Below are 17,498 nucleotides of genomic sequence, written 5' to 3'. Positions count from 1 at the left end.
TTTTGATGTAAAGGAGTAGAATGTGCTGCCTTAGTAAATGTTTACGTGCTACAGCATCTACATATAACCACTAGATGGCACAACAGTCGTACTGTATAATGTCTTATTTTTTTGTTGTTATAATTTTATACTGAGGAATTTCTTATTTTGAGAAATATTTAGCAATGGTAATTTACTAGTTGCTTTGACACGTGGTTTATTTTCACAGTACTTGTTGAAGGTTTTTCGTTGTTTTCTAATGCCCTGTGAAAGCAGACAGATGTTGTGCAGCAGCACTGAAGAGGTGACACCAGGTTCGAGCTCTGAGGCCGGGCCGAGCAGCAGCACTGTAACCCCACATAACCTGACCGACTACAGACATGTAATCCGTGGACAGCAGGATCCTCCATCATCTTCTGTCCTGCTGACTTCACATGGCTCCGATGACGTCAGGAACAGTCTGTGTCCAGGATCAAGCACTGCCACTGATACTGGTGCTCAAGCAACTGTGTTCACAGACACAACACCGACTGGAGGTGACAGAGAAATGGAAGCTATTACATATGAAATAAAATGTTAAAATTTAAGTAAAATAAACTGAGCATGATGACTGAACCTAATTTGGTTTCTTTAACAACACCTTTACCAATATATATATATTAAAAACAAAAAAAATTAGGAATTTGGAGTGAATATTGTAAATTTGTGTACATCTCTTTTGCTAACATTAAACTGTATGATATAAAAATATTTACACAAAACAGGGGACCAGGGGTCTCAAGTCTGAGACCACTAGTGCATTTTCCCCCCAATTAGATAAAAATGTTATTTGTATAACAATGGACCCTATTCACAAGACTGTGATGATGTGTTTCAATGGTCATCAGTATCATAAATCCTTAAAAGTTTATTATATTTAGATTTTTTTTTAAATGTACGTTTATAACACTATACTTTATATTATATTACCTTTTCATCAATTTACAAAAAAAATAGTTATCGCTAATGCGAGGGTGTTTCTAATGCAGCGTTTATGGGAGGGACATTGTTCTCTCTTCTGACTGCTGATATCAGTCTCTCTCAATTTTTTTTCTTTTTTTGAAAGTTGTGAAAACATTATCGTGGTGTTTTTCTTTAGCTATTATATCAAATGGGAATGCAAAAAATATATTTGTGGTTCTTTCCTATTCACTGCTCTCAGATTTTACCCAACTTTGACAACTTCGACTGCTGAAAAACCCGGAAATGTGAGAAAGGAAATGTAATAAACCTGGAAATGTAATAAAAAATAAGATTCATTTTAAGGGTTTAATTACGAGTTTAATTTTTAATTAAATTTAATTTAAATTTAGATTTTTTTTAAATCGCAAGATTTTCAAATTGGTCTCAAACACTTGGGCCCCAGTATTTCGGCCATCTGCAATTCTGCTCTCTACATACAGTGTTTAGCCAAATTAGCCAAAAATATTTTTATACTTCCTATAAAAAACATTAAACAGTCTAATGATTTTTTTATTTTATTAATTTTATTAGATTTATTAGATTTGTAATGAGATACATTTGTTAAACTGTTTTCAGAAAAACTGTTTGTTTTTTTTTTAACTTAAGGTTTTAAGTCTTGCAAATGAATAAATATAATGAATAATTTAAATGAATAATTTAAATAATGGATTACTGTCTTAGGAATAATAATAATAATAATGACAATCAATAATACTTTTATTATTTGACATTGTACTATTATTTATTAATTTACTTATTAATTATTATACTATTACTATTTTTATTATTATTATTGTTATATTCATATAATACAACTAAAAAGAGGTCTGAGTTCACTTTAAAGTCCAGGGACTTTCCAAAAAAAAAATTCTGTCAATGCAAATAATTTATTCTTCTTTAATTTGGTTACTGAAAATGCTCTAACCCCTTTTTAGTAACAAAATTGAACTTATTTATATTGACTGAAAAATGACCTCTTAATTTTGCTGTCAGATCTAGATTGATGCATTTAACCTTTGTACAATTTTTGGAGGGCATATCCTCAGAGTCTTACAAAATCCTGTACACAAAATCCGGAAACAATACACAGTAAAAATAGATGGGTTATTTTTTTAACCCAATAGATGGGTTACACATATTGGGTCACTATGTTGGGTTATTTTCTAAAACGTTGGGTTATTTTTTAAACATCGTTGGGTTGTTTTTAATAATAACCCAGCGTTGGGTTTAATTGGTTCCCGCGGCGACAGTTCAAATTTTAACGGACGACGGTGACTGACGACAGAAGAAGCTGCTGCTGCATCAGTATGAGGTGAGTAACAGGGTTTTGATAACTCTTATAACATTATACTTATAAGAAGAACGTGAAATCCACTTCAAAATTGAACTTTTGTTGTTGTATGTTTGTTTTTTAACGAAGTTGTAGTTTCCTTTAGTCAGTGTATTGTAACGTTACTGCGGAGAATGAGCTCCATTGTAAACGAATAACTTCACATTAACGTTACCTTAGCTGTCCCAGTTAGGCCGCTAGCAGTAATAAAGTAAATTAAAATTAGCAGAAAGTTGTAAAACTGTTTAGAGATGTATTACAGTAACCTAAAGTTAATAATGTATGGTGAAATGTATATAGGACTACTTATGTTACTGAAATCACCGTCTACCATTACTACAGGTTTAGTATTATTTTACAGGTGATGAAGGGTTCTAGACGTACGGTTTCTGACTACAGTTTGTTTGGTCGCACTAATGATTATCACATTTAACGTTATATATAGGAAATGGCTAATGCTAAATGAGACATTGGTGTTGATTTGAACCGCGCCGCACGGATCATTCAACTTCGGTCCAGTATGTAAGATTCGCTCAGCGGCAGCTCAGAGAGATGCGCTCAAATTCGGCGAATTCTCTGTTAGAAAAGTCTAAAAATAATCACATTTTCCCAAAAGAAAGACGTGATGGGAGAAACGAAGCTTTTCAAAGTTTCGAATCAATTAAACGAATCGCTTCGCAAAATGATTCACTGCTTCCAATCGTTCGTGACACAACGGCGACGCCTGCTGGTCAAAACAGGGCAAGCGTCAGTTGTTTGGAAAGCGAGCACTAATTGGAATAACACTAAATGTGTTTTTATGGTTTATTTATGTTGAATATTGTTATGCATATATTAGAATCGCCTCTACTTACAGCCATTTCTCATATAAAGCTATGACAGATTTGCATGTTTTTTTTAAATGTGTACTAAATGTGTTTATACTTATTTTTAGACATTGGGTTCTTCAGTGAAGGGAAAACTACAACACTGGAATCTCATACATTAAACATCCACATGCCAATTAACTGAAATATTTCAAGGTAAGTAAACTATTTATATTAGTGATCCATATACATTACCAGTCAAAAGTTTTTGGACAGCAAGATTTTTAATGTTTTTAAAGAATTCCCTTCTGTCTAAGCCTGCATTTATTTGATCCAAAATACAGCATTTAAAATAACTGCTTTCTATTTGAATATATTTTAAAATGTAATTGTCCAGTCTTTTCAAAGCTTTTAAAATAGAAAGCAGTTATTTAAAATAGTAAAAATATTTCACAATATTACTGCTTTTACTGTATTTTGGATAAAATAAATGCAGGCTTAGTGAGTAGAAAAGAATTCTTTAAAAACTTTAAAAATCTTACTGTTCAAAAACTTCTGATTAGTAGTGTAGGTTTTCCAACAATTATGAAAAAATGTTTCTAGTTTATCTGTAAAATGTTTCTTCTTCTGCTTCATCTTATCACAGAGGAAGGAGTGAATGAAGGAAGTTTTATGCGACCGGATGACACCAGCATTTCTGAACTCCAAGAACTCCTCCCAAGTTTTAGCATTTTCAACAGTGAAGTAGTGGAACAGAAGACCTTACTACAAGCAGTGGATCTGTGTTTCAGACATTTCTACATGTCCCCCCAAAGCTCCTCTGCACCCATTTGCAGCACACAGTCTTTAATGTTCCAGGAGTTCTTTCAACACATTACCTCTTCCTTAGAAACTTTGTATCTATTGATCTGTAAAACTTTTTATGTTGCTGATTATCAGCAAGTCCAGCAGCCAGCAGATTTACTTTGTTTTATTATTATTATTATTATTATTACTTGTGTTTATGATTTTTTATTTTTGTTTTATTGATAAAGGTTTGTATATTATGTTTGTTTTATTTGTGCACATTTGTGTATGTGTTGATATAAATAAATATGAATTGATACACATTTATGACCCTGGACAACAAAACCGGTCATAAGTATCATGGGTACATTTGTAGAAATAGCCAAAATTGCATTGTATGGGTCAAAATTATCAAATTTTCTTTCATGCCAAAAATCATTAGAATATTAAGTAAAGATCATGTTCCATGAAGATATTTTGTAAATCTCCTACCATAAGTATATCGAAACTGAATTTCTTATTAGTAATGTATTGCTAATAACTTCATTTGGACAACTTTAAAGACAATTTTCTCAATATTTAGATTTTTTTGCACCCTCAGATTCCAGATTTTCAAATAGTTGTTCTATCCTATCAAACCACATATTAATAGAAAGCTTATTTATTGAGCTTTCAGATGATGTTTACATTTAAATACAAAAAACTCGACCCTTATGACGGGTTTTGTGGACCAGAGTCACATTTGTTGGTTTTGAATTCAGTGTACATCTTGAAAATATGTCAGTTGTGTGTGCATATTTGTGTTTTGAATGTATTATATTTTCACATTCTTGTACACTTATTTTGTAAACATTTGCAGTATGACTGTTTTACATTTAAAAATATATTTGTAAAAAAAATATTTGCATATTTAAATAAACAAAATATTTATTTGAAAACAAAGTAGTGTTATAGTGTATTTTTATTAAAATAAATAAATAAATAAATAAATAAAAACTGATATAAATGAATCTAAATAATTAACTCAACTGTTGGGTTACTTTTAACCCAACTGGATTTTAACCCAATTCATTGGGTTAAAATAACCCATAGATGGGAAGGTGCTATACCAACCCATAGTTGGGTTACTAGTTGGGTTATTTTTAACCCAACATTTTTTAGTGAGTAGATATGGATGAAAAACCCATATCAGTTAACTAGTCTTGTGCTTTCTCCTTAGCTCAGCGCCAGCTGAACATCACTGGAAGAGCAGACAGGATCAGCTCTTCGGTGGGTTCATCTGTCTTCTCCTGGAGCTCCAACACTCCACATCTGAGGGCCACACCTGCACTCTTACACCACGGTCCAACCCCTCAGAGATGCCTCAACAGTAGGCAACTTACTAAACCACGCCTGTCTTTTTTTCTGGACAAATATCTGTAGTCCTGAATAAATCTTAAACTAAAACTGATAACTCACTGGGCAACTCTTTTAACATAGTGACAACATCTTCATCTGCATCTGCGTCTGCATCTGCATCTCATGCGGCCTCTGTAATAGTAGCTGTGGTGGAGGGACGTGGTTTAGCTCGTGGGGAGATTGGCATGGCCAGTATCAATGTGAAATGCCCAGAGCTGGTGCTCTCACAGTTTGCAGACACGGGAACTTATGCGAAGGTAAAGATCCATCCATTTTCCAAAATACTGTACAATAAATATGTGACACTAGACCACAAAATTAGTCATAAGGGTCAGTTTTTTAGAATTGAGATTTATATACCATCTGAAAGCTGAATAAATAAGCTTTCAACTGATGTATGGTTTGTTAGAACAGGGCAATATTTGATACAACTATTTTAAAATCTGGAATTTGAGGGTGCAAAAAAAATCTAAATACTGAGAAAATCGCCTTTAAGCTGCCAAGTAAAGTTCTTAGCAATGCATATTACTAATCAAAATTTAAGTTTTGATATATTTTGCGGTAGGAAATTTACAAAATATCTTCATGGAACATGATCTTTACTTAATATCCTAATGATTTTTGGCATAAAAGAAAATTAGATCATTTCGACACGTACAATGTTACTTAAGACTTGTTTTGTAGTCCAGGGTCACGTATAAGAGAATGTGGGAGACTTCAGTTTACAGTAACCATTACAGGGCAGAATCTAATAGAGTTTGCTCCTAGCTGAGCTTATTTTAATTAGGAACATTTACAGGGTAAATACAAATTTCATAGAAGCTCATACAAATAATAAATAACTCATACTCAGTAATGGTTGTATCCAGATCAGTTTAACAGTCGCACAATGTTTCTGCTAGATATTAAATTCAGCAATTTCCCATAATAAAAAACAAATAGTATGTTTGAAAAAAAAAGTGTGAATTGATGTGTAAAAATCAATAAAAATGCTTTGCTCTGGGCATTTCTCCAGAACAGAGCCCTTCACACAGTGCAGCATGCCAGAAAAAAGATTTTAAAATGACTGCCAGAATGTAGTGTGACCAAGAAAATAGATTTTTATTGGTTTTTATGTAAAGTCATTGCTTAATTTTTAACCATTTTATAACTACAAAGCAAAGATAATGTGTTTTTGTTCAGAGACAATATCATCATTTTTTGTAAAACTAATACATTTCAAAATTATGCTTACTTTTAATACAGGTTATTACCAAGCTGCATAACCTGATGCCTCTAGAGGTTCTGATGCCAGACACTGCCAGTGTGAAAGGACAAGGAACCAAGCTCTACAACCTCATCAAAGAGACTTTCCGGGTATCATACATGTTTACTGCATCTATCTTGGCTATAAATCATGGCTGGGTGACCTACAACATACAGGCTATAAATGGAAACTATTGTTGGAGATGGTGCACACACCTTCATCTGATTTAATTCAGAATTACAGCTGCTTCTTTCCATTGAGTGCAGAATATTTGCTTTTGCTATGTGTGCAGTCAGTCACATTCACTGCCGTTATGAGGAAGTACTTCAATGAGAAGAAGGGCCTAGAGTACATACAGCAGCTCTGTGTCCCTGAGTTCAGCACTGTCCTGATGGAGGTGCAAACTAAGTAAGAAATGGATTTCCAGAGTTCTGTTTTAAGTTTTTTTTTTGCAGATCCAGGATTTTGGATGTACGTTCACACTATTAGTAGCAGTATAGAAACTCCTCCTACATGTGCTTATAAAAATACTCAAGATAGACATTATCTCAGAGGTGACCTTTCACTGTGTCAGTGTGAATTATTTGCCAGTTTCAGTTCCATTTCAGATGATAAATATGATTAAACAATATCAAATGAAATGTTCTCTGTCTGTAGATACTACTGCCTGGCTTCTGCATCTGCCCTAGTAAAGTACTTTGAGTTTGTTCAGAACTCAATATATGCTCCTAAGTCACTGAAAGTGATCTTCACCGGCAGTGAGCAGACAGCCATGATTGACGCAATATCAGCTGTCAACTTGGAACTAGTAGTGAACCACAGAGACCACCGGTTAGTTGCTTTTCTGCAGTTTTAAGATGACCTGCACATATTTATGTTATAGAATTCTAAAAAGCTGAAATGTTTCACAGAGAATTTGAACACCTGTCATCTACAAAGATGTACTCATCAGGGCTCTATACTTACTTTTCTTTTTAGGAGCACTGGAAAAATTTAGGAGCACAGTCAAAATTTCAGGAGCAATTTCTAATCAATAATCAAAAAATCTGATAAAAAAATAGCCTTCCCATTACAAGCTGATATTTGACTCCTTAAAGTGATTTAAAGGGGAATTTTGTTTTTACTTTTGTAATGGCATTTTTGTAACTTTATTAAAAGTATGCCATCTTTTAAGTCAAACTTTTTAAAAATTATATTTTATAAGCTTTTTAAAAAATTCTAAATAAAACAACAGAATAAGAACAAGTAGAATAAGTTACCAATCAAATGAAATCAGTATTAACAAAATTAATTTGTACTACAGAAGTGGCTTGTACGTGAATTATTATGTTTAATGTGGCTCAGAAGTGGCATGAGTGCAATCAAATTCATAAATTCATGCTGAGATTGATGTTTAAAATATAAAATTCGGAATATTAAATGTTTTAAATAACTCAAAAGATACTATAAAAATGAAACTAAAACTGCCAGTAGGTGGCGGCAAGTCGCTGATTTAATTTCTGAATCATTCATTCATTTGATTCGTTTGAACGCTGATTCATTCATTCTTTATAAATGGGAATTTGAATCATTGACTCACTAGATTCGTTTAAAAATGCACGTTCATTCATAAACGAAACACCGCTTTGTTTGAATGGAGATGTGCAGCGGCTCAGTTGTGACTTGTTTCAAACTATTTTTGATGACAAAATCAGGCAATATAGTCAGACAATGTAAGTCACTTAATATTAACTTCTTGTTTATTTAACTGTTGTATTAAATCAATATCTCATTTACAAACTCCCTTAAAAATCATTAAAAGCTGTTACTCATCTTAGTTCATCGTAATCTCACAAACTTCCATTATAATAAACAAAGCTCTCTACACTGCACAAGGAATGTCTTATTTACACTCTCTCTTCACTTTTTTTATGAAAGGATTCGCGGGATATGCCTGTGATATATTACTCAACGTTGCAAAAACACGTAGAAACATTTGAAGTTCCCTTCAGCACAAACACAAATATTCTGATCGGGTCACTCGCACTGGTACTCCTATATATTTTTTTCATAGTCGCATACAGTAGTTTTCCAGTTGCAAATGCTGAAATGGTCGCACTGTAGAGCCATGCTCATCCCCTACCCTAAACTCAGCACTGTTTCAAACACTTTATTGTATTTAAATACTTATCAAAGAATATAAAAAAGCACACAGATTTCTATTGGGTGTTAAAGGTGACAGTTCCTTTTTCTGCACATAAAGCTGTTGTAATTATAAACTATGTTAACTATACTTATATACTTACATAATTTGCATGTGTCCGAATGTCAGTAACCATATACTGTTGTATGCAGAAGTAAACACACCCTGTTTGGGGTCTTGAACTACACTAAGACTGCTGGTGGGGAGCGACGGTTACGCTCCAATATTCTTGAGCCCCTGCTGGATGTGGTCACTATCAACTCACGTCTGGACACCATACAGGTGATTATCTATTATCTATCTGCCTTTTTTCATTCTGTTCTTCTGTCATTAATTAAATAATCTGCTCTTTGAAATGTTTCCAGGAACTGCTGCAAAATGAGGAGCTCTTCTTTGGTCTGAAGAACGGTAATAACAATACGTATGTCTCAGTTTTAGGAATATTGTTCCAGGATGTTTTTCTCCTCATTTCACCCTGTTGTTTGAGGCTCTTTTGCTTATGATTATATGTTTATTAGGTCTGTACTGCACCACATGCATAAGCAGTTTACCAAAGTTGTGATTTCACACTGATGTTGTTACTTGGTAACTGTTCCTCTATATAGTAAAAAGTTAATTCTAGTTTACTGTATTAAAAATTTGCTTTCATAACAGCCGTTATCAGGAGAAATTATTGCAAACATTGTGAAATATTATTTACATGAGGAGGAATGCCACATTTACATTTAGGTATTAACATAATGACACAGATCAGAACCCAAACCATAAAGAGTTGCATTTCATCAAATGTGAAATACAATTAAACATTTGTTACAGATAACAAAACTCACAACAAAAACAGGTTCTGGAACTACAGACACAATCATAATATATAAATATTAACTAGATGTCTAAATGTTTGGCACCACAGCATGATGGGGCATTATTGATGTTGTCCTTTAATTCTCAGCCATTGCACACTTCCTGGATATAGATGATCTGCTGTCTGCTCTCGTTCAGGTCCCAAAGCAAGAGACGGTAGGCATAGGAAACACATTTATCAATTTAAGTACACACTTAAGCACTGACTAAAAAGATTTTGCTTTCTTATGAGAGCGATGGGGTGGGTAATTGATTTTACAGGATGTTCACTAAAATTCAGTTCAATTCAGCATATTATAATTTAGCATTTTTTCAGAAGGTCTAGTTAAATACTACGCAGAATCCTTCAGCAGGGGATTTTTTTGTTTTGTAAATTCAGCTTTTTCATCTTTAAATAGAGATTAACAGTATTATCAATATCATGGTATCGCGACAGCAAAACTGTCTTGATGTTATCGTGGTCACATTATGATATAAAACGATAGGTCTTCTGGGCAAAAAATATATTTAAGCTTTTTATTTTAACATAAAAAGTCTTTAAAGTTGTGTTTTGGGCCATTATGCATTATGGCAGAGTATCTGTCAAGCGAACTAAAACCGAAAGTACAATATGGCTTAATCCCTTAATCCCAAAGCACGCACTTTGTTCAGGTGATCAACTTGTGATCCGATGTTTTCCGTGCCTCAGAACCTTTTTCTGAGAACCGCGCCTTTTTTTTTCTTAGTTATGAACATGGGTTGGAGCTCTTAATTTTGAATTTTCAAAGTGCATTCAATAGAATAATTGTAGAATAATTAAACTTGTGTACAAAAAATGTACAAAATTCTTATTTAGTCTTCATTAGTAGTTTAACAGTTACTCTATTTAGCAAAGATAATCGTTTTTATGGTTTAATCTTGTAGGTAGCTGTGGCTGAAGCAAAAATAACGCAAGTAATTCAGCTGAAGCACATTCTGGAACTCGTCCCATCTTTGAAGGTAACTTGTGCCTATGCATTCAGATACTACTGTAAGTCATCCAGGCCATTACTGAATATGTCTGTAGAGAGGTTAGCAGATTTCCACAGAATTGCAGCACCCATATTTTGACAATTTTTATTGCTATCAGCTACCAATAAGCGCGGCAGTCATCTCACAGCAGTGTAAAGTCAACATTAAATCAGCTGACCTTATTTATTATCATTTTTAGCAGGGAAAAAGTAGGGAAAATCATGAAATTCATGAAATAAATTTAATTATGTAACTATATCTGTATGTCAAGACTGTATACTGAGTATATTTTTTGACTTGGTTGAGAGGGCCTATAAAGTGCTGCATGTATAATTATGCCACATTAAAGTAAATTTCTCCCTGTTTAGGTGATGCTGTCACATTCCAAAACAGCCTTGTTGGAAGCATATTACAACTCACTTGAGGACAGCAGGTGATAACTTTTACATACTCAGCTCTTGTGCATTTAAAGGTTTAGTTAGAGCTCTCATATCAGGTATTACTGTTTTATCTTTAAAGGGATAGTTCACCTAAAAATGAAAATTAGCCCATTGTTTACTCACCCTCCAGGCATCCTAGGTGTATATGACTTGCTTCTTTCAGACAAATCCAATCGCAGTTATATTAAAAATTGTCCTGGCACTTTCAAGATTTAGAATGGCATAGCCAGATGTTTCTCTTCATCCGTCCAAAACAAGTCCAATAAAGTGCATCCATTCATAATAAAAAGTGCCTCACACAACACCGAGGGGTGAATAAAGGCCTCCTGTAGCAAATCGGTGCATTTTTGTAAGAAAAATATCCATATTTAAAACATAAGAATCACTTTAATCTAGCTTGCTCCAACTGGTCGTACACGGAAACAGCTCCAGGATGGCGTAAGACGCCGGTGTTGCGCATGTGCCGGTGAGTCTTGTGAAAACCAATGTTTGTTTACAGGTGCAAAGGAAGCAAAGTTTCCTTACTTTAGTAAAGGAAAACCAGTCTCCTCTTGGTTTATATCAAAATTCTCTGACATTTTTTTTTTTTTTTTTTTACAAATCCCCGTTTTGTGCTTCGTTGATTTGTTTTGGTCTCTCCCCTGCACATCCGCATTCATCACTTCCGAGTGGTGCATGTGTGGCACTAACGTTTTACATCATCCACCCATTCTTACGTTGAAATATGGATATTTTTCTTACAAAAATGCTTTGATGCATGCCGTTATTCAACCCCCTGAAGCTGTGTGAGGCACTTTTGGACTGATGAGGCCACTGTTTTGGACTGATGAAGAGAAACATGCCATTCTGAAGCTTGGAAGTTGCAGGATAATATTTAATGTAACTCCGATTGGATTTGTCTGAAAGAAGGAAGTCATATACATCTAGGGTGCCTGGAGGGTGAGAAAATAATGGGTTAATTTTCATTTTTGAGGGAACTATCCCTTTTAGGTTTTCTCATTTGTGTTGGTTTAGATTCAACAGCATTCTGGACCAGATCAAATCGCTGATTAATGATGACACCAGCTACACCAAAGGCAGTTTGACCATGCGCACACAGAAGTGCTATGCTGTGCGGCCCAACGTCAGCGAATTTTTAGATATTGCACGGCGAGCCTACACGGAGGTGGTAGATGACATAGCAGGTGAGTGCCTCAACTTTGGTAGATTGTGAAAAGGATGGATGCTCCATGAATGTTATTGTGAATTACCAATTCATGTGCACTAACCACTCCATCACAACATATGATCCTTTACTGTTACAGGGGATAAATGCAATTTTATTATTACATTTTGTTCCTGATTATGATGTTCATTTAAATTTGTAATTTAAAAAGAGTTTCTTAAACTCAGGTAGGCACTGTAAATGTGTTCGGACATGTGTACATGTTTGAATGACATGCTACATTTAGATCAGTTACTAATCAGATCTTTCCACATTCCATCATATTTGCATGTTAGTCATGAATATCAGCATTATTGATGTGTTGTGCTGTTGCTGATCAGGATTGGTGACTCAGCTTGGAGAGAAGTACGGCCTACCCCTCCGGACAAGTTTCAGCAAAACACGTGGCTTCTTTATTCAAATGAGGCTGGAGGGCGGGGTCTTACCTGGGGGGACGCTACCAGAGGAGTTCATCAAAGTGAGAGAAAGACATTAAACTTTTACAACTTTACTGAACATCTTCATAAGTGTGTTAAATGTAACATTGCGATCGCATTTAATGCACTTCCCAAGCTTAAGTTTAAAGTTCTGGTAGCAAGTGTTTGCCAAATGCATTTAGGTGACCAGACAGAAGAACAACTATGGGTTCACCACTGTAGACCTCATGAAATTGAATGACCACTGTGAGGAGGCTTTGAAAGACATTTTCCACATGTCTTATGTGTGAGTATATTGCAAGATAACTAGAGTAAGATTAAAAAAAGCATTTTAACCATAGATTGTTTTACATACACTGCAGGGTGGTGTCCAGGCTACTGAGTGACATCTATGAACACATTCACTGCCTGTACAAACTGTCTGATGCTGTGTCAATGCTGGACATGCTGCTCTCTTTGGCTCATGCTTGCACGGTCTCAGATTATGGTAATGTTTAGGCACCAGATAAGCATTATTACATTTATGAGAGCACATGATTTTTTTCCTCCTTTCCACATTTGTTTTTTTACAGTGCGTCCTGAATTCACTGATACGCTGGCAATAAAGCAGGGTCGCCACCCAATCTTGGAGCGCATTTCTGGGCAACAACCAATCTCCAATGACAGCTGCATCTCTGAGGGAAGCAATTTTGTGATCATAACAGGCCCCAACATGAGTGGCAAGTCCACCTACCTTAAACAGGTGGCCCTCTGCCAGATAATGGCTCAGATAGGTACACAGAGTTGCTTTTATATAAAAAATAAGACTTTATTAATTGTTTACTTACTTTTTTGGTAACTACATATTTCTCTGTAATTTCCACATTTGCAAACACTGTTTATATACAGTAAGTGGTTGTGGATAATGATAAGCAGGTTTAGGGTGGGTTCTAAGATCATGGGTTAATAAACTTGTCTCTGTGCATGATTTATATAGCTTATTTAGAAATTCTTCTTTGCTCCAGGATCCTTTCTGCCAGCGGAGTATGCCTCTGTTCGAATTGCAGATCAGATATTCACCAGAATAGGAGTGGATGATGACTTTGAGACCAACTCCTCCACATTCATGGTTGAGATGAAAGAGGTCAGTTAGATGATGTTGAAGAAACAGCATATTTTGTTAATATTTGATTAACCCTTAAAAGCATGAATGTTTAACCAATCACTATTACATAGTCTTTAGCGACCCGGGCCTATATATCCAGCACGGATGGATCTCTAACTGCTGCAATAGCAAAAAACTGTCTTGATATTTTAAAAATAATTACAGAAGAATAAAATAAAGCATATTTCATTACCTTCTGAAACTTAGAAGGGTTCTGTTTGAGCAGGTGATTGTACTATCTCCGTCATCGTCAGAGCACACTTACAGTACATTCAGCATCTGGCTCATAATCGCAATCTTAATCATATTCGCAAAACTCGTTTACAATGACCTCAATTTACCACATGTACCATCAAATAATAGTTACATTTATATTTTACAGCAATTGCTGTGCAGTAAAGCCATTCAAACCAGTTCAATTTTTGCTAATGATATTCTTTTGTTTTATGCCTGCGGGAATTATGAGTGAAACATCACGTCATTACTGTCTATTAAACAATGCCACCTTGTGGAATAAAGATGAATTGCATGTATTGAGTCATAAGATATTTAAATATACTTACACACCTCAGGTCTCTAGCGACCCTATACACTTTTTTATAAAAAAAAAAATCAGAAAACAGACATTCTTTTAAATGTTATCATGTTTATAATGAATAGGTTAGGGAATACTAATAAAGCTGATGTCTAACTTTAAAAAATAAAGGAAGGAGAGGGTAGTGAATGGCATCCTGGGTCGCTAAAGACCCGAGGTATGCATCCAAGGGTTAATGAAACCTATAAATAAAGTGTCAAGTCTTAAAATTTGTATTTACACATGTATATTTTTGTGTACACATGGTCTCAGTATGTATCAATAAATAACATATACAAGAGCTGTCCAGAAAGCATCCAGCTATATAATATGAAATAGATGCACTCTGCTGAAAATGGCCACAGCTTTGGGCAACTGGTGATTGGCAGCTTCATCACAACAACCTGCCTATATATCACGTCTAATGCATAGTTTTTTGGTGAAACATCTAATCACCCAGGTGACTCAGCCCCCCTGCAGCCCAGACTTGGCACCCTGTGACTTTTGGCTTTTCCCAAAACTAAAATAACCTTTGAGGCGACATTGTTTTATGTACAGTGTTTTTTGTACCTTGTACATTCCTCGATAAATGTCTCTCTTTTTCATACTTTCCGGACAGCCCTTGTGTAGTTTTTGAACAGTAAGATTTGTAATGTTTTTTTAAGATATAGAAATTGATAGAAATAGAAATTAATAGTTTTATTTAGCAAGGATGCTTTAAATTGATCAAGAGTGATGATAAAGACATTTATAATGTTACAAAAGATTTCTATTTCAGTTAAATGCTGTTCTTCTGAACTTTCTATTCATCAAAGAAACCTGAAAAATTTCTTCTGAGCTGTTTTCAACATAAATATAAAAATGTTTTTTGAGCAGCGAATCAGAATATTAGAATGATTTCTGAAGGATCATGTGACTGGGGTAATGATGCTAAAAATTCAGCTTTGAAATCACAGGAATGAATTACATTTTTAAATATATTCAAATAGAAAACAGTTAGTTAAAATAAAATATTTCAAAATTTTACTGTTTTTGCTGTATTTTGGATCAAATTAATGCAGGCTTGGTGAGCAGAAAATACTTCCTTAAAAAACATTACAAATCTTACTGTTCAAAAACTGGTAGTGTACACACATACATCTAAAGCTCAAGTACTCAATCAAAAAAAGTATTTTTTCATTTAAATACTCAGTTGCACTCCTAGGTCTCTTACATCATCCACAACGCAAGCGCCAAGTCACTCATCATCATTGATGAGCTGGGTCGAGGCACCAGTCCGGAGGAAGGCATTGGCATCTGCCACAGTGTCTGTGAATTCCTCATCAATCTCAAGGTTCTGTATTTGTTTTAAAAAATATAGAAATACAACAACAAGATATATTTACATATATTAAACATATTTGACCTGTTACTTACAGTATTTCCATAAGAAGCTAACAAAACTTTGTGCTGTAGGCCTTCACACTCTTTGCCACGCACTATCTTGAGCTGTGCCAGTTGCAAACTCTTTACCCCAACGTGGAGAACCAGCACATGCAGGTTCAGCACGTCCGCACAGAAGATGGCAGAGCAGAGAGGGTTGTCTACACATACCAGCTCACCCGAGGCCATTCAGAGGAGCGCAACTATGGTTAAGATGAATCCAAATTTTTCTACATTACATTTGTTCAATGTGTATAATTAGTGAAACTGTTTGGTTAGGCATAAGAGCAGCGGAGATCACCAGTTTACCATCAGACATTATTCAGGAAGCCAAAACTGTTGCAGCTACAGTCGGCCAAAAGCTGTGGGTACGTTTCTTCTTGGATGTTTATATCTCATGAATAATATAGAGGTACAGGAGGAAAATCCTATATAGGCAGCCTACAAAGTTATTGACCCTGTGTCTTCATTGTGTTGTCCAAAGGCCAAGCATTATAGTGACCCTGCCACGGTCAGACAGAAGGCAGTCTATCGTTTAGCCACCAGACTGCTGCAAACAGCCCGTAACTCACGGCTGGATCCAGAGAGCCTACGTCACTTCCTGAAGGGCTTGAAGAGACAGTATGAGGCTGAAATTCAAAGTGCTGCAGAGTCTGTAGAGAACGAGGAATGAGGAATGGGATGGTGGGGTTGGAATATAGGTGAAAACAGAAAAACAGACAAAATACAATTCTTGAACAAAGCCAGGGAGGTTGTTACTAGACCCTGATGTCTTTTTTTTTTTTTTTTTAATTAAAAGTAGCTTGTTTTTATTTTTACAGATTTATTTATTGTTTGTTTAACTACACTAAACAGGTAAGATGTTCTTGTGTTTCATTTTAAGTTAATATAAATTGTTAACCACACAAACATGTGAGATAAGTTTCACTGTGGTTCATTTATTGCACCAATATTTTTGCTTTTAGCATATAACAAAGAGTACTAATGTTCCAAATGTTGCCAAACCTCTGACTTGGCTGCAGGTAATCACAGATGTGCTGATATTTGGAACAACAACACCAGTAGGTTTTTTTGAGTGAGTCATTGAATCATTTCACCCAACCGACTAGTTAAAGACTTACCCTGGGTCCCAGTGTTCATACTATCCATCCTAAATAGTAGGTGAGATTACAATAAGTGTGTCCCAAAGCATTGTATGCTGAAAAGAGTATGCCAAAAGTCACCGGATGGTCTACTATTTTAGGTCGAATTTTGAAGTGTGAATCCGTCCACACTCTAATGGCTAATATTGCCCACAATCCATTGCTCTAGAACTACAAACACGAATGAAACGCGTTTAAAAAACTACAAAATGGCGGATGTGCACGACTGGCGGTTAGGTAGAGATGTTTAGAAAAAGGGGTTTGAGTGACTAATAATCAACATATACCTGGTAAAAAAATATATATATTTAATGTTATCTGTGATATATTTCATCTGCAACAGCAATGAACTTTTAGAAATATCAGTTTGATCGATAGAAATTAATAGTTTTATTTAGCAAGGATGCTTTAAATTGATCAAAAGTGATGATAAAGGCATTTATAATGTTACAAAAGATTTGTATTTCAGATAAATGCTCTTCTTCTGATCTTTCTATTCATCAAAGAAACCTGAAAAAATTCTACTCAGCTGTTTTCAACATAATAATAACAATG

The 17,498-nt window shown here is 34.9% G+C and overlaps 1 protein-coding gene across 1 annotated transcript; it reads left to right on the top strand.

Moving 5' to 3' along the window:
* The first annotated feature begins 262 nt into the window (after nt 1–262).
* On the top strand, nt 263–16,616 carry msh4 (mutS homolog 4). Its single transcript, XM_051132616.1, has 20 exons — nt 263–515; nt 5,123–5,272; nt 5,383–5,558; nt 6,547–6,657; nt 6,840–6,955; nt 8,882–9,011; nt 9,095–9,137; nt 9,679–9,746; nt 10,494–10,568; nt 10,949–11,013; nt 12,035–12,204; nt 12,566–12,702; nt 12,844–12,947; nt 13,024–13,148; nt 13,234–13,434; nt 13,666–13,784; nt 15,584–15,712; nt 15,835–16,009; nt 16,081–16,169; nt 16,286–16,616. Coding segments are annotated over exons 2-20 (2,223 nt in total). The 5' UTR covers nt 263–515; nt 5,123–5,271; the 3' UTR covers nt 16,475–16,616.
* The last annotated feature ends 882 nt before the right edge of the window (nt 16,617–17,498 follow it).

The sequence above is a fragment of the Labeo rohita genome, chromosome 17 (assembly GCF_022985175.1).
Source record: "Labeo rohita strain BAU-BD-2019 chromosome 17, IGBB_LRoh.1.0, whole genome shotgun sequence".
NCBI classification, from domain to species: Eukaryota; Metazoa; Chordata; class Actinopteri; order Cypriniformes; family Cyprinidae; genus Labeo; species Labeo rohita.
This window is presented reverse-complemented; position numbering and strand designations above follow the sequence as displayed.

Excerpts from the sequence above, each read along its gene's own strand:
- msh4 (XM_051132616.1), top strand. Across the intron at positions 6,956-8,881 it reads CTGATGGAGGTGCAAACTAA|AAGTAAACACACCCTGTTTG; the intron begins GTAAGAAATGGA and ends TGTTGTATGCAG. Across the intron at positions 13,435-13,665 it reads CCAGATAATGGCTCAGATAG|GATCCTTTCTGCCAGCGGAG; the intron begins GTACACAGAGTT and ends TCTTTGCTCCAG.